This window comes from Daphnia pulicaria, chromosome 1 (assembly GCF_021234035.1).
Source record: "Daphnia pulicaria isolate SC F1-1A chromosome 1, SC_F0-13Bv2, whole genome shotgun sequence".
NCBI lineage: Eukaryota > Metazoa > Arthropoda > Branchiopoda > Diplostraca > Daphniidae > Daphnia > Daphnia pulicaria.
The window spans coordinates 33,144,153-33,167,521 of NC_060913.1; the positions used below are offsets into that span (position 1 = coordinate 33,144,153).

General features: G+C 41.4%; 3 protein-coding genes across 3 annotated transcripts; all 3 read right to left on the reverse strand.

Moving 5' to 3' along the window:
* Positions 1 to 988: 988 nt before the first annotated feature.
* Positions 989 to 3,118, reverse strand: LOC124322125. The gene is made up of 7 exons (XM_046784263.1): positions 3,077 to 3,118; positions 2,834 to 3,002; positions 2,396 to 2,766; positions 2,174 to 2,327; positions 1,916 to 2,109; positions 1,724 to 1,857; positions 989 to 1,667 (listed from the first exon to the last, which is right to left on the reverse strand). Exons 3-7 carry the CDS (start codon positions 2,733 to 2,735, stop codon positions 1,425 to 1,427), a joined length of 1,065 nt encoding a protein of 354 aa, XP_046640219.1. The 5' UTR covers positions 2,736 to 2,766; positions 2,834 to 3,002; positions 3,077 to 3,118; the 3' UTR covers positions 989 to 1,424.
* A 1,213-nt stretch (positions 3,119 to 4,331) lies between these two features.
* LOC124321070 lies at positions 4,332 to 6,329 on the reverse strand. The gene is made up of 8 exons (XM_046783976.1): positions 6,107 to 6,329; positions 5,960 to 6,045; positions 5,708 to 5,881; positions 5,450 to 5,639; positions 5,206 to 5,349; positions 4,979 to 5,144; positions 4,666 to 4,908; positions 4,332 to 4,602 (listed from the first exon to the last, which is right to left on the reverse strand). Exons 1-6 carry the CDS (start codon positions 6,190 to 6,192, stop codon positions 5,093 to 5,095), a joined length of 732 nt encoding a protein of 243 aa, XP_046639932.1. The 5' UTR covers positions 6,193 to 6,329; the 3' UTR covers positions 4,332 to 4,602; positions 4,666 to 4,908; positions 4,979 to 5,092.
* A 13,715-nt stretch (positions 6,330 to 20,044) lies between these two features.
* On the reverse strand, positions 20,045 to 20,729 carry LOC124322141. The gene is made up of 3 exons (XM_046784264.1): positions 20,592 to 20,729; positions 20,357 to 20,500; positions 20,045 to 20,290 (listed from the first exon to the last, which is right to left on the reverse strand). Exons 1-3 carry the CDS (start codon positions 20,727 to 20,729, stop codon positions 20,045 to 20,047), a joined length of 528 nt encoding a protein of 175 aa, XP_046640220.1.
* Between the last annotated feature and the right edge of the window lie 2,640 nt (positions 20,730 to 23,369).

A 23,369-nucleotide genomic window follows, 5' to 3' on the forward strand; every position in this document is an offset into this window, starting at 1 on the left:
GAATCCTTCATGCTAATGCTTTTCAAATTTTTTTTGCTACAGATGAGAGAATTCCTACAGCTACTCATTCATCATCCACGGAGCCATTTACGGAAATTTTGAGGCATTTTGTCTGAAGTTTTCAACCTCTTGCGTTAACCTCTGTTTCAAGGTGTGGCTTTGGGCTCCCTTCTCGATTTTCTACAGGCATTGGTCGAGTTTAATGCACCTGGTTAGTGATGCTTTTTTCATTAGTTTAAACTGAAATCCTTTGATGGCAACAAATATTTACCACCCAGGATCTTGTCTTGGCTACCGCGATCTGTTGATGTTTATGATGAATTTGGCGTCGAAACCTGGTCTTTACAATACTGCTCATCATTCTGTCGCTCAGGCTGTTGCTTCATTGGTTGTAACTCAACAAGTTTCTGAAGCTTTTACATTGGTGCAGAATTTCCTCCAGGAGGCTCAGAGACCTCATTCTGATTGGCAACACATTTTTGCGCTCCTTTGTATTGGAGAGATCGGCAAAAGAATTGATCTTAACCAGGTTCCAGGGTTAGGACAAGCAATCAGCGATTCTTTCGGCCCACCAAATGAAGAAGTACGTCTATTACTTTCTCAACTTTCTGAATCAATCTATATCCGTTTTCTTCCTGATTCGGATAACAACCCACAACTTAACGAGTTCGTTCTGCATATTCGTTCATCACCCGATCTTCAGGTAATAAAATAACTACTGTTTCAATTTTTTCGTCTTAGAAATGAATGTGCTAACACCAATTATTTTTCAGATTCTTTTCTCCAGACATGCTCCAGACATCACGGAAATGCTGCAGGAGTATCCAGCGAATTGAACATGGATTTAAGTTAAAGTGGTATAAAACAATGTATCTATTGATGAAAGACAACCGAATACAAAGGAATGCTCTGATTTGCTTTCTTTATTTCTTGTTTAAAAAAAATACATTTATGTATTTTTCGATTATGAATATCTGAAATGACATGGGGGAAAAAATTGAAATTACGCATCAGATCTTAATTTCTCAGGAAAGATACGCAACGTGCTGGAAAGGGCATAATAGTGGAACAAAACAAAAACAATGTTTATCACATCCGTTCAAAAGAATGATTAGTAGCCTACGTGTACCCAATTTTCTTTCATCCGCCCAGACATTTTAAGAGAGAACGAAGCATACGTTTCTTTACGACAAAATCCCGATCCGATTTCTTCATTTTAGCTTAAAGCAATCCAAAGCCATTCTCATTGTTTAGAACGGCGTCAACCCACCCTTCCTCCATGTCTTCGTATTTCTCGACAATGGGGAGAGTGAGTTGAGCACATGCCGTACATGTATATGCGATCGGACGGAATCGGTTTTTAGAATCGTTAAGTTTATAATTGAGATCGTACTTCAAACCTTCAAAAGCAAGTGGGATCGTTTTTAACCCAGTATAAAATAAAAAAAAACGTCAGTTAAAGTCATTTTCCTCGTAGGTAAACTAACTTTGCCCTTCTCGACGTTGTTCAAGAATTGATTAAAGAAAGTAAAGGAGATCTTATGGCACATTTTCAGTTCTGGAGTAAGTTTTGCATCCTTGAAGTCGTAGTTCAATGATTCCAAAATGTTTTGAACCGTAATTGGAAAGTCAGCAAAAAAGGCAGAAAATTTCTTATCTTCAAACACCTATCGGAAGATAAAATTAAGCAATAAAAGATAACAAATTTGTAATCAATCATTACCTTGTCCAGATCGAAGAGCGCTAATCCTCGGTTCAACGGATGATATTTGAAGTTCCTACCATACTGCGATTTTAGATTGTTGAAAGTTTGTAGAACAAACTTAGGAAATAGTTTTTCTTGGATAATAGAAATACCTGAAAATAGAAAATGAAATTAAGATAAGAATTTAATAAATTCAGAAAATATCTGTACCCAAAAAAATTGAAAGCGCGAAATATAACTCATCGAGTTCATCCTGGTCGATTCCGACTTGATCAGGGTCAACATAGAAAACATCCTTGGCAGGATCTATCACCATCGACAGTAAATTTCTCCTTAAGCCTCCTCCATCTGCTCCATCTTCGCCAACGAAAGTCACGACCGTCGTCGAAGTCTTTTTATATTCACTCTAAAAAAATGAACGGCTGAAATTTAAGCGATAGCATAATGCGAAAGCACGATAGCACTTACATGAAAACAGGATTCTTTGAAGCCGTCATCAAATCAGTTACATACGCACCTCGAGTAATACCAATCCGATTGGATATTTCTTCAAGATTTAAGTAGGCCTCTTGATCGGAATACTCCATTATGCGTTCACGATGTTCTTCAAATTTTATCAAAGCTAAACAATTAACAGGTAACAGAAATTGTTTAGAAAAAGAAAAAAATGTGAAATAAAAAAAATATAACCTTCCGCAGGTAAAAAAGCTTGAGGTTCCCAATTATTCATATCGTTATCATAAGTACTGAAGTTGTCCCAATCATCCTCAACTTGTTTCACCGTGCATTTTTGAGCATGACTTGTCAACAACGTTAGCGGAACTAACTCTCCACATACTAAACATTCCTCATTGCACTCATCTTCTTCACCAGACGATCCAGAAGAGCTTGCTTCGTCCACATCTATGTCCTTCTGAATTGGACACAGATAAATCTTTCTAGTAGTTACGGCTTTAAGCGTTATTCCATCAACAAGAGGCCCATCTCCTATAGGGAATAAGCTTTTTCCGTTTTTGTTGCATTTCAACATTTTAAATCCGCCTTTCAACTCCGGGAATGTCCTTCAAATAGTTATTAGAATGTCGATTTAGCTAATTTGAAAAATTAACAAAAAATAATAATAATTACTGTTCAATTTTGTTTTTCACCGATAGCTTGTCATCATTTTCTAAAAACGTAGTAGTACGACCCCATAGTCCCGCTTTTTCAAGGTGTTTAGTAATAGCCGGTTTACTAACTGGATCGCTCAGACACTTTTTGCCCAGACAATGCAAATCTTTCTCAAATGAATTTGGAACTAAGCAAAATTAAATGATGTGACTAAAGGAACACTGCTAAAAACCACAAATAAAAAGTTGAACTTTATAGAACCTTTGATTTCTTTTCCGAATAACTTTTTCCGCTCTTCTTTTTTCTTTTTCTCTAAATCGTCTTCACGTTCTTTCTGTTCTTCTTTTTTTTCTTCTCCAAATCACCTTCTAGTTTCTTGGTTTGGAGCCTCTTAAGTGGATTTTTTTTCGCCGACGGACGGAAATAAGAGAAAGATGAAGACGGCTTTGGATCTATGGCAACATTTTAAAATGCATTGATTAGCACATACATTAAATTTACTTGTGTTTCCATTCTACGTTGAATTATTTTAGAAATGTTATCTTAAATGTAGGCTCAATGAAAGATTACGGAAACGAAATGCTTACCATCTACTGTGTCCTCGTCGTCACTTGCTGATGCTGCTTCTAAGGAAGCTTTAAAATCCTGAAACAATTTTTCTAGTTTCTTTCGATTCATATTTAATACAAACTGAACGAATAATAAACGAACTCTGTAAAAACAATGCGTCTAACTCGGTTCACGATTGAAGCTCAACTGATGTATTATTTGGAAAGAAAATAGCAAGACTGCAAGAGATTAAGCTTGAAGCCCCGCCTCTACGTAAACCTTTTTTCCCAACCTCTTGTTTCCCATGGTAAGGATGCTGTGATGGTCAAATTTGCAGACTGATTTCCCACCCCCAAAATTCTTCTCGCAGCAAATTTCGTCGTTTCACACAGCATCCTTACTATGGGAAACAAGAGGTTAGGAAAAAAGTTAACGTTACATTAAGAGCCATATTGGGTTGGACCAATAGATTGGGTGCACGGGTTTCTCACTATTTATGGGAATGGTCTCCTATTAGATTGACACGCAACTTAAAGATGACGCAAAAGTAAAGTAACATCACTGTTTTTTTCAATTTCTATGTAGTCTAAAATGTTTTAATATGGCTAGCTCCTTACGTTACAGAAACGAGCGACCGATTCGGGATCGATCAGAGAATTCGTTCCTCGATCAGGATGTATAGCCTGTATTAAAGTCACTGTAAGAAATTGTCGAATGACAGCAAAGAACTGGCTATTTGACCCTAACTCTATATATTATTTGACAATACAAAATAGATCTTTCGAGCATGCTCCAACACAACAGCCATTCCCCAGCAACTATTTGAGAAATATAATTATTTGAGTGATCAACACGACTGTACTGAAATTGCGCTTTTTTATTTTGTTTCCGAGATCAGAATATCAAATGTCTTGGATCCATTATTATTAAACTATAAATAAAATAAAGTAACTAAGACCGTAATAGCTGCAATCTGTGACGGCAAGCCGTACATTACAACATTTATTTCAGTCTTCGGTTGACTTACTTTTATAATCATCAAAATTTTGGAGAACAAATTGTTTAAGCTGAATGAATTTCTTTTTTACATTCCAAATTTCAATGGTGGCTGGATTAATAAGATCAATAATGCAGAGTAGTTCCTCTTCGGAAATGTTCACTCCAAATTGATCAATTACACAACGATAGAAGGTATCCTTGTAACCAGACCACTTCGAAATCGGTTTTAATTTCTGTCCCTGCAAACGGGGATACATTATTAGACTTACTACAAGTCGAATTACGAATTATTGAAATATTACCTGTATCAGCTCAGTAACTTCGCCTTCTATATGGCTCCGTTATCTTGCTGGGTTTTTAAATGCTGCAAACCATCGTGATAAAGTTGCATTGGTGAGCGATGATTTTCTGTTCGAAGTGGATGGCAGTTACATGAGTCTTTAAAGGTCTGTAAGGACCGTTGATTGAGGTTCGTGGCCACTATATGCAGACAGAAAAGATCTAGGTTGGAATCGACGTCTAGTACACCTTCGGTTTTCATTTCTCTGTAAATAGCGTAAAAATAGAAATGAATATGAAACAAGAAGAATAAGAAGAAAGGTACACTCTCAATACCCCAAAATATCCATGAAAGTTATAGTACAGCGCTCTATAACGTCTTTCCAGAGCCTCTCTACTCTCTGATTGTGTACAGACTTTCCAGTTCTAAACGCGTTTTTATCCACTCCTCTAGCGTTTATCATGAAATCCGCTACTAGTACGTTTTCCCTCCCAAATAAAACTTATGAATTCGAAATTAAAGTATCAATTGGTGAACTAACTTCATTGGTAAACTGTGTTACCTGACACTAGCTGGATAGCCCCATTCCTCATCTCCCTTTTCAAATAATCCAATAACTGTTTCGGAACAGTTATTATTTTCCAATGATATGTATACGATCAAACGGGAAAATCCGTCGATGGCTCCGTGGATGATGAATGAGTATCTGTAGAAAAAATTTTTTGTTAGCAAACAGTAACATGTTCGTTGTTTGCGCGGAAAATAATAAGTCAGTTGAAAAAAATTGGTAATCACAAAAAATTTACCGGTCTAATTTGTGGTGTCCATCAATGTGCCATAGCGAAAGCGGAGCACGAACCTTGTACACTCTCCGATGAATGCGTTGCACTAAAGGGGCATTTTGTCGTTGTCTTATTAAACGGTAGGACTTTTTAAGTCGTTTATTTGATAAAAGGACATTGTTTGCGATCGTAGCTCCCTTGAACATTTGATAGCCTTATTGAAAAAATTATCTATGTATAGACTGTGATGTAATGTAATACACTATTCATCTCAATAATTACCAAATTTGGGGTTTATTTTGAAGATTGTGTTGGTAAGATATGATTCCAAGTTCTTCGTTCCAATTTTAGTGTATTTTTGTCTAGCTGTAATGTTGATTTCTTTTAAGACTCGAAATAGAGTCCTTCTTGAGATTCCAAGCAAACGACAAATTTCCTTAGTAGGAATTCTCTCATCTGTAGCAAACAAATTTGAAAAGCATTAGCCTGAAGGATTCTCCAGTTTATAGAGACGTAACTAAATTATATGTTTGCCTAGATATTGTTTCACTTTGTCTACGTCCACGTCTAATTTCTTTCTCCTTTGGACTTCAGAAACAGACCGCTCATTTAGAATTATGCTAGTGGGAAAATGAGTTTAGGATGTGAATTTATTCAATATATTATTATGATGTAAATTACCAATTGGACACATGGTTTTCCAATAGGGACAATTCTACTGAACATCCACATGTTAGACAGTCCTCAAAAATGATGTCTCGAGACATAATGAGATGGAGATATTATGACAATGAAATGACAAACTCTATGGAATAATAGAGCAAACTTTTGGTTGAAGAAGCCGTGAAATGTCAAGCAATTGAGTATGAAGTATTTGGACTTTGTGACAGACGTGACTACGTTTTCACAGACTGCGAGTGTGGCTAAACAGCACTATTCCGCACACTCTTTATGTAGAGGGCGCAACGGTCTATAGGGAGGGGAGCAAGAGACGTCGATCTCTAGGTCTGTATGGGCGTTTGCAGTAGCGGTCGCTAGATGGCAGCACCGGAGGGGCGGAATAGCTCGCGGACTCGATAGTTTTTAAGTTTAGTTTTTAGTTTAACATTTATCTTTTAACAATAGCCAATGGTTTTTACATTTCATTTTTACTTTAACATTTAGCTTTTGCTTTTTAAATTAACTTTTAAAAATAGACTTTTGATTTTACATTTAGTTTTTTCTTTTAAAATTACATTTACAAATTTAACAAAAATTTAAGAAAAATTTTACTTTTAGTTTTTACTTTACAAAATATGTTTAAAAAATTGTTTAATTTATGATGTCTAAAAAATGGCACTAAAGTATTGCAATATTAGCATACGTCGTAATGAAACCAGAGATTCTATATAACTCTGGCGTCATGCTGCTATCGATTGTTTCTGTATTCATTCCTAAAGTCGTTGCCTTAATATGACTTTTAGTAGGAGAAAGAAATGAATCCATAATGTCTCAACTTTCAAGTTTCCCAACAATTTGTTTCATATTCGTCTCAGCAGTCGCTTCATTTCACTTGTTAGATCCACTTTCTGGATGTTTTAATTTAATTGGAAAACTTTTCAATTTTTAATGTTATCCTTTTCAGTCGCATGGTGACGACGTTTCTCTTCAAGATTCAACGTCAGAAATATGATAGAACAGCATTTGAGGATGATGAGGATGATTTCCTGTGTCCTACACTCGAAGAAGATATGGATCGACAACTTGATCGATATTTACTCACCATCAATCAGAAGAGAGCCGCCACCGGTGTTATTTGCTTGGCGATCGCCCTTCAGCTGATTTATAACAGAGAAAAGTTCTCCAATCTTTCCATCCGGGCGGACTCACCTGATCAACCGCAGTTTCATCTCCCAGCTGTAGGAAATGCTCCGGAGATAACTGTCGAATTCAATGCGGCCGCAATTGAAGCTATTCCAGCAGCTTTTGGTGTAGACCAGAAGCGTTTCTATTCCTTGGTCTTACAAATCTATCCTGCCGCCTGGAAGTGGATCGTGCAGCTGACAGCTTGCTGTCAAGTTCATTTTCTGAAGGACACGGATGTGGCTAATTACTTCAACCAGTTTCCAGATTTCAAGAAGATCACTTCGTTCAACTGTAAGGATCGACTGAACTATATGTATCTGTCATGTACAGTGTCCGGAACCAGCCACGGGAGCGCACGAGCAGCCAGCGAAGTATAGCGGTGCATCTACAGTTGCGCGCGCATGCGCAACACCCGCGCATGCGCAACCCGCGCTCATACGCAGTGCACGCGCACGCGCACCATGGACGCGCGCAGTTCAAGTGCGGGTGCACGCGCTCAATTGCGGATGCACTCACGACCTTTACCAGTAACTCCGTCCACCACCGTCTACAGTTCAACGGCAACACCGGCGTGACCTAAATACCCAGACGATGACTCACGATGACTCACGCGTCTTGGGCAGTATAAAAGGCCCCGTGTTTCCCTCCAGAAGGCAGTCCGCTCCGGACTCGCCTCTGGTAATATAAGCCTCAACTATCTCTTGTGGTCTCTTGTGAACTGTATGCTTGTACTGTATGTGTAGTGTTAAAGTGTAATACATAAGCGTCATCCTCTGATGATCACTTGTGTGTTATTTAGTATAAGTAAAAGTAAGGTCTCGAATGGCCCTTACAATTGGTGAACGAGCCATTTCGAACTTTGCCATTTGAACGAGTTTTTGGACTCTGCCATTTGCGTGGATTTATTAACTCTACCATTTGAGTGAGTTTATGAACTCTGCCATTTGAGCAAGTGTTTGAACTCTGAAATTTGGGCGAAAGTTTCATAGTCTGTCTACACACACAACTACACATCATCACGTCCGCAGACCCGTCCGCAGACCAGAGGCAAACGAGAATTTTGAGAAAGAGCTGTCGAAGTGACTCTTTCCGGCAAAATTCTCCGTCAACAGAGTAACAAAGGCACTCTGTTGATCATCACGGCCATAGTTCGAGAGGCAAACGAGAATTACGAGAAAGAGTTGTCGAAGGGACTCTTTCCGGCAAAATTCTCCGTCAACAGAGTAACAAAGGCACTCTGTTGATCTACCCATACCAGAAGCGGAGCCTTCGAGAATTCTGGAAGGAGCCATCGAAGTGACTCTTCAAGACAACGGATATCAACCGTGGACTCTTCAAGACGACGGATATCAGCCGTGGACTCTAACAACGTGGGAAACTCAGCACGAAGACAAGAGCTTCAAAGTCCTACATGACCGACGAACATCAATCAAAATTGGAGGTAAATACAAAATCTGAGCCATCTCCTTCAAGACAAGAGAGTGTAGAGGAATCAGCAGGCGTGAGTGTTTGAAGATCTGAAAGATCAACCACGATAAAAAATAGATTGGAACAATTAAGCACAAAAACCTTGGAACTAAAACATAAACTCGAATATATAAGGAAAAAACCACAAACTGAAAGGAGACTAACTATCAATCGCAATCGCAAATCTAGAAAGCGAGCTCATTGCAACCGATAAGGAGTTCTTTGATACATTTGACAAGAGTGCAATACCAGACCGTGTATTCGACAAAAGCCTGACAATCGTCGAGAAAGAAAACCCATTTAAACAGACAGAAACAGACGAAAAAATGGATGAAGCTAGGGCGATACTACTAGGACCACTGGGCAACCATGGGCCACCAGGACAACAAGGCCCACCAGGTCAACAAGGCCCACCAGGCCAACAAGGGCCACCAGGCCAACAAGGACCACCGGGAACCGGGGCAGGATGGCCAGCCGGGGCAAAATGGCCAGCCGGGGCAAGATGGACAACCAGGACCACCAGGTGCTCCTGGGCAAGTTGGTCAGCAAGGACCACCGGAGGAATTGATCCGGCAGATTTTCGCACTTTTTCAGCAGCTATAACAGCTGGAATGCTAAACCTCGCAGCAGTAAATTACAGAAAAGATATTCCCGAATTCAGCGGTGACCTTGACGATAATACCACATTTGAGGAATGGCTGAAGAAAGCTAACCGAGTAGGAACGCGTAAAGGAACGCGTGATATTTTATAGAAGGAATCGTCAAGAATTGTATTGTGTTGTTTACTTGTTATGTCGATCGAATTGGGGAGTGGGGAACACATGTTGAAATAGGAAATGCCAAATGGGACAATCATATTATTGCTTGCACGTCGAGAAGGGGAACGGACTGGGCATGCAACCAGAGATGAAAATGGTTTTAGTGACCGTCGTGGTTATAATCGTCGTCAACTTCCAGGTGGTCGTCGTTTCGGTAATGAACTTTGTCGGAATCGCCAAAAGTTTCGCAAAAGTTGTATACCATCACTCTGTGACGGACGATTTTCAGAATGTGCCATTTCGAAAACGACGTCTGGTTTAGTCAGCAAAACATGCTCAGCTAAAAGGTCCACCAGCTGGATCAGAAATTATTTCTGTTTGGAAACAGTGCCGGTCCACTCGGGCAGTAAGACTCGCAGTAAGTCGATGGCTTGAAGTTGAGCCGTCAGTGAAAATGAGGTTTCTTCGCACACTGGACCACCGCCAGCTTTGATGAATTTCACTAGCAGTTGCAGCCACAAGGGTGAAAAAAATTCTTTATCGAATGCACACAAAATTTCAATGAAACAAAAATAATTGAAAACACAATTTCTATACGAACTTGTGTACGGCGGAGAATGGGCTTTTGAGTGAAACGGCCGCAATTGTACGAATGAAAGAGAGTGGATTGATGTAGAACTGGTTGAGCTGCTGATCGTCCAACTCCTCGTCCAGGGCGATGTAGACGGGGACGTCGATCCAGTACTGGCGCCGGCGTCGGAGAGTACTGGAAGGGCGAGTGTATGCACACACGGGAGTGGCTACGGGGCGCCTTCCAATTGCCAACGGTGGATTTGCGAGCGGTTGAAGTGAGGATTCCAGCTAATAAACAAAGGGTTTCAGTTGATTACCCGATAAAATACCAGAAGGCCAGGATTGGCTACTTCGTAGAGGGCCATGATTGGCTACATTCTGGTAGCCAATTGCCTACCAGAATTGGTAGCCAATTCTGGTAGCCCATATTCTGGTACCAATTGGCCAGAATTGGCTACCAATTTTGGTAGTTTTTTTTCTGGTAACAATTGGCCAGAATTGGCTACCAATTCTGGTAGCCAATATTCTGGTACCAATTTGGCCAGAATTGTCTACCAATTCTGGTAGCCAATATTCTGGTACCAATTGGCCAGAATTGGCTACCAATTTTGGTAGCCCATATTCTGGTACCAATTGTCCAGAATTCCGGCAGCCAAATCTGGTAGCCAATTCCAGTAGTCAATTCTGACTGACCCTCTCAGAGAGGAGGAGCTTCCCTATTGCTTCTGGTAGCCAATTCTGGTAGCCAATTCCGGCAGCCAAATCTGGTAGCCAATTGCAGTAGTCAATTCTGGCCCTCTCAGAGAGGAGGAGCTTCCCTATTGCTTCTGGTAGCCAATTCTGGTAGCCAATTCCGGCAGCCAAATCTGGTAGCCAATTCCAGTAGTCAATTCTGGCCCTCTCAGAGCGGAGGAGCTTCCCTATTGCTTCTGGTACCCAATTCTGGTAGCCAATTCCGGCAGCCAAATCTGGTAGCCAATTGCAGTAGTCAATTCTGGCCCTCTCAGAGAGGAGGAGCTTCCCTATTCCTTCTGGTAGCCAATTCTGGTAGCCAATTCCGGCAGCCAAATCTGGTAGCCAATTCCAGTAGTCAATTCTGGCCCTCTCAGAGAGGAGGAGCTTCTCTATTGCTTCTGGTAGCCAATTCTGGTAGCCAATTTCGGCAGCCAAATCTGGTAGCCAATTCCAGAAGTCAATTCTGGCCCTCTCAGAGAGGAGGAGCTTCCCTATTGCTTCTGGTAGCCAATTCTGGTAGCCAATTCCGGCAGCCAAATCTGGTAGCCAATTCCAGTAGTCAATTCTGGCCCTCTCAGAGAGGAGGAGCTTCTCTATTGCTTCTGGTAGCCAATTCTGGTAGCCAATTCCGGCAGCCAAATCTGGTAGCCAATTCCAGAAGTCAATTCTGGCCCTCTCAGAGAGGAGGAGCTTCCCTATTGCTTCTGGTAGCCAATTCTGGTAGCCAATTCCGGCAGCCAAATCTGGTAGCCAATTCCAGCAGTCAATTTTGGCCCTCTCAGAGAGGAGGAGCTTCCCTATTGCTTCTGGTAGCCAATCCAGAAATACCGATAGACGGGCCGGCCGTAGAAGAGGGGGGAAGTGCTCTTTTCCGATTCGTGATTCGTCTTTTCACGTTTGTTATTGAAGTGTTTACGATTTAGCGTGTTATCAGATGGGTTGAGTACGCAATAGATAAAGCGAAGCAATAACAATTTTATGGTAATACTTTTATCTTCGTTCGTCTAGTTTACTATGAATGAATTCAACTGCTTTGTTTTTTTCCGATCATCTGTTCGGTAGGTTTAGGGGGAGTAGCCTCGTCGAGACTCAACCGAAGAAGTGCAAATACTCCGATATTTCGAGCATTTCAGCAGACCAAGACCTAATGAACTTAGAAGGGCTCAGCAAGGAGTGTCGCGCCGAAAAGCTGACAGCTGCCCTAGAATTCATTCAGGTTCAGTAAGACCAGATTACCATCTCCAAGCCGAAATAGTCACAATAAAACTAGCCTTCGCCAATGCAACCGCCTGTCAGTTCATCGGCAAAGAACCCCGCCGGCCCGCCTCAACCGAACAGAGAACATCACAACAGACTGTCTTACACATAGGACACCCCGTCCCAGTCCTAGTTGAAAATTTCAACAGTGGCTCGGCACCTTCAGACAAGGTCTCCCTCACAAAAGTCTAAAGTCTCTCTAAGGAACTACTAGACTCAGCTACTGGCCCCATCGTCAGTCCGTCAAAAGAACGACACTATCTTCATGCGACTTCATAACGAAGCTGAATACGACCGGACAAAGACGATATTAGAGTCGAAGCAAAGTGCGAACAGCAAAAACATCTTATCTTCCATCACCCGCTCATCCAGATTATACCCAGAAGTCCTTGTCTTTGATTTCAATCGGCTAACCAGCATGAAGGATGAAATCATGCTTAGGAACCTGGCTCTAAGAGGAAAGTGGACTCCGTATAGCAAATTTTTGCTAGAGAAGGTACAACAAGAGGTCACGCTAAAATCTTTTTCACTTGTCGTGAGGCTAGGGATCGCGCGCTGTCTCATGGAGTGATTGATCTTTTTAACAACACAGCCCGGGTAGTCGAGGTTCTGCTTGACAGAGAAGTGCGTCAATGTTACAACTGTCAGGGCTATGGCAAAGCTCAAGCTTCCTGTCGCTCCTCCGCTCCAAAATGTGGAAAGTTCGCGGGAGATCACCAGACACGCGAGTGCCACAGCTCCGATCTGAAGTGCGCAAACTGTACCGGGAAGCACCAAGTAGGTGATTCTCTACAATTCAAATGAAAACGGTCCATCAATATCGGCTCAGCCTGGATCGTGACTAATGCACTGCAACCTACCTTTTGCCCCTCATCAGAGCCCAATCAGAGCAAACCTCCCCCCTCAAAGGTCCCTAAGATGCCTTCAAATAAATTCAAGACATTCGAAAGCAGCTGCAGCCTCTTTAGCGGAGTTCAGCCTTGAAAAGAACTTCGACAAAGTTTTTGTACAGGAACCGTAAGCATATATCAACAGTCTTTCGACATCGATATTTAGTCTATCAACATCTCCTTTCTACAGCGAACCATCAACAGTTCGCCCCCCTCCCTTGTTGACGTTCCTCCGGGGAACTTTGTTTTTCTGGGCTTTCCACGCCTTAAACCAAAATCACGCTTACGGAGCAGCGATCCTGGTCAAACTGTCTCTCGCTAAGTCGGGCAAAGCCACGTCCGTCCACTCATCATACCACATCGCAGTAGTCGACTTAACAGCCACAGGCGCAACTTTTCGTTTTATTTCAGCATATTTTCGACCATCCGTCCCCGATATTGGTGGCCTGTTCGCCAGCGGCCTCTCCCACTTGCTGACATAGCACTCAATTATTGCGATTGACTCAAACGCAAAAAAACAAATTTAGAACAGTCCACAAACCGATCCAAAGGACCACGAATTAGAGCATTAGATCCTGATTAACAAGCTACACATTCTCAATCACTCGAAAGACGATCTCAACTTATCTCCCCCTGGCACGTATTTCTTAGACATCACATTGGGTGGTGACAAAATCATTGCCCAGCGGTGGATGTTCTCGTCCATCCCATCGTTATCGGATCACCCATACATTTTCTTTGAGATTGCTCCCCCTGTCCATCAGTACTGTTTCCACGCGACAAAACATCGAGTAAAAAGGCACCGCACATCTCCCGTTTCGACACGACGCGCCTAAAAGAGTATTTTGTTTCTAAGCTGGGCCCAAATGTGTGGCCACCTTCCACGTCTACAGCAGAAGTCAGATAAAAGCTCTTGTAAACACCATGACTGTCCCTGCATGCAGTGCTAAGTCTCCTTCTGCCAAGTACCGTACCCACCTGATGCCATGGTGAAAATCAGAACGATCTGGGCGCCCTGTGTTTTGATACCAAGCGGGCCATGGAAACGTGGTCCCGCGACAAAACGGCCGAAAATAGTAAACATTTTGTCCAGGCAAAGTCGTTGTTTCAAAGAGGATTACGCAAGTAAAAAAAGAAATCCTGACAGCAGTTTTGCGAATCAAATCTCGTGGGTCAAACCTTTTCTCTGCTCTAAAAGTCGCAAATAGCATCGCCATGCCACCATCGATCACAATTGACGGCCTAGCGGTGTCCTCACTCTTCTGGAGGAATGTGCCCGCCACTTCTTCCCAGACGACCATTCGTCTCTCCCAGCTCACTTCGCAGTGATTAATAATGTCACCTTTGCTCTATTGGGGCCTTAACTTACCGAATCAACAGTTCCAGCAGTGTCAGGCCGGGAAAAATTAGGCAGCAATCGACTTGTTCAACCAAAATGCAGCCGCCGGCAAGGACGGGCTTTCGATGGCCCTCATTAAATGCTGCTTTTGGGAAGTAAAGTCCCAAATGATCTCTATTTTTAACGACTGAATCTCTCTCCAGTATTTCCCAACCGAGTGAAAGGCGGTGAAAGTAGTGGTCATGGCAAACAAAGCAAGTCATCAAATGTCAATCTGAGCAGCTTCCGCCAAATCAGCCTCGTCAATAATCTATCAAAAATTGATCCAGTGCGGAGTGTCTCCGGAGCTCCAGTTCCTCCTTGGGATCAGCTTTTGCCCTATCCCCCCCCCCTCCCAGCAAGAGCGAACTCTTTCAGAGCAACATCCCCAACAACCAAAATCTAAAGCTAAGACCAAAACTTTAATCAGCCAGTTGCTATGGGATCGCTGGCGGTCAGAGTGGGCTACCTCTCCAAAGTGCGCCACCACGAAACTTTTTTTCCCCTCAGCCGAACCATCTAAACCCAAAACCCAACTGTTTTAAAGCGCCCTGTCACCCAAGTTTTAACAGGTCACTGCATGCTTAACTCTCATCTCCACAAACTCAAACTCAGACCATTTCCCAGCTGTGCATTCGGCGATGACGACAAAAAATACTCCCATTCTTTAAATTTTTCTTCCGGCTCTACGCGAATCAGCGCAAGTCCCTCATCTCCAAATGCATGTCGTCACACGGTCACAGTGCGGATGGCCGCCAACTCTCTCGTTCATTTTGGCCGATCCCTCGCTGTGGAACAATTTGAGGTCGTTCGTCTCCGCCACCAAGCGCCTGCACCGATCCAGTCATCTATGATCCAGCACTCCACCTCCCCATCTCCCCCCCAGTTAATCCAGCCCCATTACTCTCAACCCCAATCTTGTCAAAACGCGGAGCTGGGGCCCACAAACGGCTGATGTGTTTGCCGAAAGCTAAATCTGCGGCCGCTTTTGCGTGGCCTTGAAGGTCCTACCATGCCAGGCAGGATCATCCGACCGCACGGAGGCCAGGAGGTCCCAACTGCCCCCTCTCCCCCATGCTAGTCTTTTTTTTAACTACCATCTTTTGTCAACCGCATCTCGTTTATTTCTTACTGTACCAATTTCTGTCAAACAACTTGCTTATCTTTTCTGCTTCCGTTTAATTCTCGGTAATACATTCCGGTGTGACTCCTTTCCAGGAGTGGAGCCCAGTAAAACATTTTTTTAAATGTAAGAACTAAAACCATTTTACTTCGATTTAAAAGAGACTCCTGTAAATCCTGTACTTGAATTCCTGTAAAGAAAATACAAAGAGTATAAAAAGCTCATTTGAACCTCTTTCGTACTAGTCACGTTTTCAGTTTAGCTAGTTTCACCATTAACGTTGAAAGAATCTCTTCAAAAGTAATTTTTGTTATGAGTTTCAATTCAAATATATTTACTACTCCTATTCTAGTGATTTTAACGCCCGAAGAAGTTGGTTTAGCGGTTTAGCTTCCCATTTAACTGGAAAAACTCAATTGGATCGTTTAATGCAAGATTAACTCTCTGAGGCTAAATCAACAAGAAGTTTTATGAGGCAAGTGGTCTGTTGACTAGAAATTATCAATATCTTGGACCAAAAATTCAATACAAGAAACGTGATTCAGTTACCTTAAACCTGTGTTGTGAGATCATACACAATCCTCTAAGTTTTAGTGCAGTAAGTGAAAAAAATTCAGACTTGTAAAATTTCTAGTTGACTACAAATTGTTTCTCTTTAGGAACATTCATTAAAGGCAGGAATGTGGGAAACAAAGAAAGGGAGATTAATAATGAAAAAATCATCCATAAAAAGATTAAAATTCATGAAAGCAAACGGAAAGAAATTCAAAAAGCCAATGAACAAGAAAAGGTATTATCAAACAGTTTTAATCCTATCATTCATAACCAGGCTTGTTAATATCACCGCGATGAACGATGAAATAGTCATTGGGAATAAAATGTTTTGTTCTAGAGATTATCGAGCGATAGATTTCAAAATCAGTATTGATCGATAGTAGCGTTTTCATCGCCGATGACGAAATATAGCGATATTTTTTTCAAACTGCAAACTGCTTTTTAAAAATCAGTCTGTTTAATGTTACTTAAAAGTAGCATTAAGTGACAGCTGAAAATGGAAAATGATCGTGTTTTTAAAATCCAATAGTGGTAGTGCATGACGCGTACCCTACCCGGTTTGCGAACGCACCTCGCAAACTGCCCACTATCGGATCGATATCGAAGTAGTTTTTTTCATTTTTCAGTATGAAATTCAGAGAAAGTCGAAGTCTTTTATCATCTTTGTAATTTTTATTATAGCTGTGTTGATGTTTAAAACGTAACTCAATCGCAGCGAAGTAGTCCCCAGGTAGTCCAATCCCAATTCGTTGGCAGTTGGCCATGCAGAAAAATCAGCCAGGTTTTCAATGCTGAAAAACGAGCCTTCACTGTTACGCAGGACGTAAGTACACCACCGCGAGACATAAGACATATGCGACGCGTGTGATGAAGAAGTCTAGCATTGGAAAAGAAACCCTAAAATACAGCAAGGGCACGGGTAAAATTCTGCAGTATACTTAAAGGCTTGAAGCACAGCTCAATATGGTTCAGAGAATATCGCACTGATTCTAATGAGAAAAAACTTAACTTCTGATTCAAACAGAAAAAAAATTTATTAGAGGAAACCAAACCTAAACCTTATTAATAGGCCACTGAGAAAAAGGAATTGTGACTAAATAAATAGTGAAAAAACGAAAGGAAGTGGACCACAGCCTGACCACAACATTGTCCTGATGCACAACAACACAGCATGATGACCAGAACATCAAAAGAACTATTATAGCCATAGCCTGTACAGCTCAAACAGTTAATCATATTCTAGCTTTATGCGGGTCATATACTCTGATACACGAAAATAAATGATATTGATATTTGATATTTGAAATGGTTGTATTGAATTTCGAAGAAAAAGGCAAAAAAAATGTCTCCGTTAAAGTAAACTGCACGGCTTCGTTAGTTCGGCGAAGATGGTCCTCATCAGAGCTCAAATCATCAAATCCATATATGACTGGCGGGCTACGTTTTAGCAAAATAGGCTCTTGCCTCTTTATCTGTTAATATTAATCCAGGAGACATATTCACCCATACATCCATGTCGGTATCGACCCATAATTCTTCTTCCTTGTCATAAAATAACTGCTCAACTGCCGAACCAAACCGCTTGGACATTTTAGTTACCCAATAGTGCCAACAAGTATGAACAACTAGATTTGACATTTTGGTAGTTGTAAACCTTAGAGAAAAACTACCTTGGGGGGGGGGGGGGGTCCCTTACATATAGCCTTCCATCGCCGATTCACACTCGCAACAGCCGTTTCTGGTCAGTTATTCGAATTTATTTTAAAATTGTAGAATGTTATGTCATTAAACTTTAGTTATTCTGAAACATTATTATATTACAAATGCGTTTAAAAAAAGAAATCAAGTTTTTAATTAAGAGTGATCGAAATATATTCGAAAATATAATTCCATCTAATTCAATAACGTTCCGCCATATCTGCCGATCCCCTTTTGCGTAATAGATCCCCATGTATTGTGTATTGGAACATTTTGTTGATCAATTCAATGAAATAGGTATAGGTATCTTAGGCTAATTCTAATTAAAGATAATTTGGAAAGCAGAAATGAACTGCGTAATTTAAAAAAAACGCCCATTTTCTAGGATTAATTTTTTTTTCATACTCAATTTCAAAACTTCTTGAGAATGAAGTAAGAGGGCATAAAGGAGCAAGTAATTTTGCTATCTGCAGTTGCCAGCCACAGCCAGCATCTATCGATTTCCATTTCTATAATGGGTTTTTTAATTATTTCTGTAATTTTATTTCATTGTCACTTGCTTGAAATATGTGTGTAATGTCATAAGGTTTAAGAAAAAGTAAAATTGTATTTCATAACGTTTGATTTGAATTTTGGAAAATCAAAATTCCATGCAAAATGACTGCTGCGAAGCGCGAAAGCCGAATCGGCCTAGGCTTTATAAAGGTCACCGCTGCCCTCTACATTATTCGAAAATTGATCTGCAATTTAACAAACTCACAAAATGTGTTTTGCAGCACTGATCTCGATGGTTTCTTCGTGGTTGATTACGAACCCGATACACAAGACCCCGCAACCAGACAACTCACTGTCTCAACCACCACTGTCATGCCAATACCAGACTGTGAAATTGAAACCGACACCTGTTAAGGAACGTGTCTACTATGGGAATTTCAGTACCATACTTCTTTCGTCTTCTGGATTAATTCCGCCATCTGGAGTACTATCGAACGCCGAACAAGGTTTTATTCCTTTTCCACCACAAAGGGACCCAGTTGTGATGCGGCAACCAGTGGAGTTGACGGATGTATGGACCGAAATCATACTCAACCTATCTACTCCCGTTAACGTAATGGAACCGAAACCCGAATGCAAGCCACTTGCATAAACTGAAATAAAAAAGGAAGTGACAAATCCTTATAGGATCGCCCCTGGGAAAGTCGCTGAGGGACAATCAGGAAAACCTCAAATCATTCACTCCACTGAAGGAATTCAACCTGGTTGGCCCTAGATGTTGAAAACAGAGACCAACGTGGTGTCTTTATTGAAATCGGAATCTTCGATTATTTTGGAATTAACAGAAATCGAAGAATTAATCGACCAGAATAAGGAGCTGCAAAATCCACAGCTGCCGGCTGACGGTTCAAGTTATGTGTCACAGCCTCTGTTCGTGGATATTGTAGAGAATAGACAAGGGTTTAACTAGTGTTTATTCTGTATTGAATAAACAGAGGCTTCTGTATGTACCGTACAGGCAAAGTACATCTCATCAATGCATGTCGAAATGTGTACATAGAATATGCAATACATGAGACATAATTACAGAGATAATTACCTGAGTCAGATTAACTCGGATGAACAAAAAGAATAACTCAAGAGTCTCGATACAATGAGGTTTGGAACACAGATAGAATAACTTTAGGCCAGATTTCTTGATACAAAAACGGGGAGACAAGTTAACGCATGACCGCGCGTTTTAGCAGACGGAGAGAAAGAGAAAGAGACAAAGGAGAGCACTGCACAGTCAAGGTAGAAGGCCGAGAGAACTCCCGCTTGTGCTGCCACCACTCCCGTTTGTGCTGCCACCTATTGTGTGTTTGCTTACGCATTCCAACAGATATTACTCTTGAACAAGTCCCGGACCCCGGTGAATTCCAGGCGGAAATTCATCCGCCGACACTGAAATGTCGATAAACAAAATCACTCGCATTGAAATTCTCATCTGATTTACGCAGTATTGATTAAATAAACATAATTTTCAAAAGATTTAGTCTGTTTCCCAATTATTTTTCTTTACAAACTAGCGCGTAACTAACGCGTAGATACACGACGAAGACTTGCAACTTGCAAGCATTTGTAATCCTTAGTGTAATCCTTAGAGTTAGACTAACTATTATTAAACACTAACCAAAGTATTTTGTACATATGCATTGCCCAATATTTTATATTTTCACGTCAAAAACAAAAGCAAACCATTTATACACATTTTGCGTTTTGAGGTCTTGATTGTTTTGAGGGGTTTCTATAAACTGCATCTGACATTGCCAGTTAACTATACTAAAATGGTTCATAACAAAGCCACTAAGAGGGCATCATAGATTCATAGTAAAGCATTACAAGTGCATAATTTGCCGTTGAGGGGAAGATCAACACGAATCTCGGAAGTCTGCAGCGGTTGAAGTCCTTGGTCTTGACAATTTTGTAGACGGGCTTGCCCTGGCAAACGGCGTCCCAAGAGCCCATTTTGTAGGCCTCCATTGTGTAGACCTGAGCCCAGGGAAGGCGTTCAATGTCGTAGATAGTGCTGCAGTCACCACTCAAGGAGTCCTATAAACGACATTGATTTAAGCAAAATTTCTACACGATATAGTCTAAATGGGTTTAGTAGAATACCTCAGAGACGGTGAAAGTTGCGCTTTGACCTTCCCAAATAGCATCCCAGTTAACAGAAGGGCCTTCATGACGGACACCTGTGATATCCAATTGCCACTGGCTGGCGATGCCTTTCTCGATGTTGACGATCCACAAAGGCTCATTCTTCACCCATTTGAATTCTAGTGATCTATAGACGAGTACATTTTTAATTAATAATGCTTAATTATTTCGATTCTTAACGAAGTTAACTAACCGATCCTTTATTGTGAGTGATCACAAAAGGAGCGCTGAGGATTTCTGGGCTGGGGATTTTGTCCTCTTCTCCATCAATCATTTCAGGACCTCCTCCACCAATCAGCAATCTTGAAAGCATTTCCAAGGTAGTTTCCATGGCGCCATAAGCTATTTTCAGTCATCTGAATACTAAATTCAAGTCATAATGTCAGTTCAAGCAAATTAAACTAAATTCCCCTCCACCGATAGCTTGGCGACTCTATGGTGTCGTGAAATTCACGCCTCCCCCCAAACTCCAAACTCCAATCGTGTGCGAGGGTAACGACTTGATTCAATGCCACGGCACGTTACGACATTACAGAAAAGAAAGCAGCATTACACACACACACACACCCCAATAAAATTTGATTTTTTCCTCTCTCCACCCTTTAGAACTTTCAGAGAGAGACATGTATAACATAAAAATGGAAAGTGCTACGAATAAATATTAGAACGCCATTCATCAACAAACAACTAACAATAGTCGGGGGTCCAGCAGACTTTTATTGACTTTGAGCCAACGAGCTCATTCATTCATGAACGACAAATCTTTTTCTTTCTTTTTCTTTTTTCCCCCGTCTCTCGTTCCACCCGAAAAGAAATAAAAAATTTTAACAAATAAAATGTGAAACCCAATCTCTTTTGATTTTACACACAACAATCGAAGCCTTGGCCCTTTTCTTTTGTTTTTTAACTATCGATACTAAATTATTCCGCCATTGTTGTTGTTGTTGCGGTTTGCTGCCCTACCGGAAACGTGTGTGTGTTCTGGAGGGAATCTGAATGACAACTGCAATAAAGCTCCTAGGAGCTTCAGGAGGGGTGGTGTTGTGTAGTACGAAGGAACGGTATGAACGCAGCAGCAGCAGAGTGGGGGAAGCAAACAGAAGAAGAAGAACGAGCGCGGGAGGGCTCTGGCAACACACGGACGGATACACACAGAAGAAGGAGGAGAAGGAGGAGAAGCGAAAAAGAAACAAACATCAACCACACCCATTCAATCAGTGAATCCATTTACTATACTACACCACCACTACTACTACTACTCCAACCAACCAACACACCTCCAGAAAGTAGAAAATACGATTACGCAACAATTAAGACGAAAGAGGGGAATTTGCGGTCTCTCCCCTTGAGGTTTTGAAATAACTTTGTCAGTCGGAGAAAAAATAAGAAGAAAAAAGCTTTTGACTAATGTTAATTTAAATACGTCTAACGGGTGACATTCATTACCGGTATCTTGTGGAGGGGAAAGGGGGACAACTTTTCACCTGGTGCGGTCAGCCGCTGCTACCACCCGTGTTTAGGTGGTGGTAGGAGCAGCAGCTACCACTACAACAACAACAAGAGGAGCTACCACCTTCCGAGGCAGTTTAGAGTGACAGCCTCAACATTTTAACGTGTGTTTTTATATTCCCTAGCTATAGGAATAGGTGGAAAGCTTTAGGCCCTCCAATTTCCCTGAACCGGAAACAAGGTTTGTGTGTGTTAAATTGGCAACGTCGCTGCTTGTAACGATCAAACATTAAGGGAAAACCTGATTTTCACATCACGATATAATGACAGATGTCCGTGTCGATCGACTCTCCCGCCGTTCCCGTTTAAGTTGGGAAAAACGCAGTAAGCACATAAACAGACTGCAGCAGCAGCACACAAGTCTTTAGCACTTATTCGTAAGGTCATTGGTCGACTGGGGTAAAAGTTGCGTACAAGATGATGAATCCCAATCTCGTCTAGACTCGATGAATCATTCTCGTCCGATCCTATTTGTTTCTTTCTCCATCTTCTTCTTCTTCTAACTCTCAACACCGGGCACTGTAGTAGATTACACTCGATCGTGCACATCTGACCCTTTATATGGCTCCTGACTTCTTTTTTCTCCTTTTATACAAGACCCTGTTTACACATTCACAGTCTGTGCTGCAGCTGTTTTTATTTGGTCGTCATCCCCCCGCTTAAATGACGTCAACATTCCCGAGAAAAACGGATCGTGATAATAGGCTTTTCAAACCATTCCAATTGTAACAATAAAATAAGAAAAAATATGAAATGAGAATGAAAATGTGTGTCCGGATGTGCCAGAGGGGATGACGCCCACGCACGGGTCTCATTACCCGCCAATTTCCCGTAATTTCAATTTAAAAAACAGAAAAACCCCAACTCTTCCACCCCTGCTGCACTGTATCAACATGCACTTGAACCCTCCTCCCTTGCCTGTCAGGATCCGATTTCCCAGCAGCAGCAAACAAACAATTGAATTTTTGCTCACTCCACCAGAAAATAAGCTGGAAGAATATACACACACGACAGCAGCAGTAGTAGTGGTCACAGTGTTCGTCAGGGTGGGTCAATAATCCCAGCAATTTAAGGCAGAAAGCTGCTTGGTCACTGCCTCTCAGGGACTTCCGCCCTCCAAGCGCCTAATGACTCAATACACTACTTGCAATTCTGTTTTACACGTAAACTAGGAGTCAAATTAGGACTTACCAGTTTTGTATCTCCCCAATGTAACGTACTTACTAATTACGTGTATTGCTGAGAATCGTATTGCGTGGGTACTGAACACGTTATAATATTCACCACTATTTCCTGTGACGTGAATCTGTTCATCGGGTTGTAATAGATACCTAATAAGATCCCTGGAACGAGGAAGGTTTGGGGAAAACGGAAAAGAGGAAGTTGGCAATCACTATGCTGGTTACAACGTTGGTTGCCAAAGCAGTGGACAAAACGACACTTGAAAAACGGGATGTTGCCA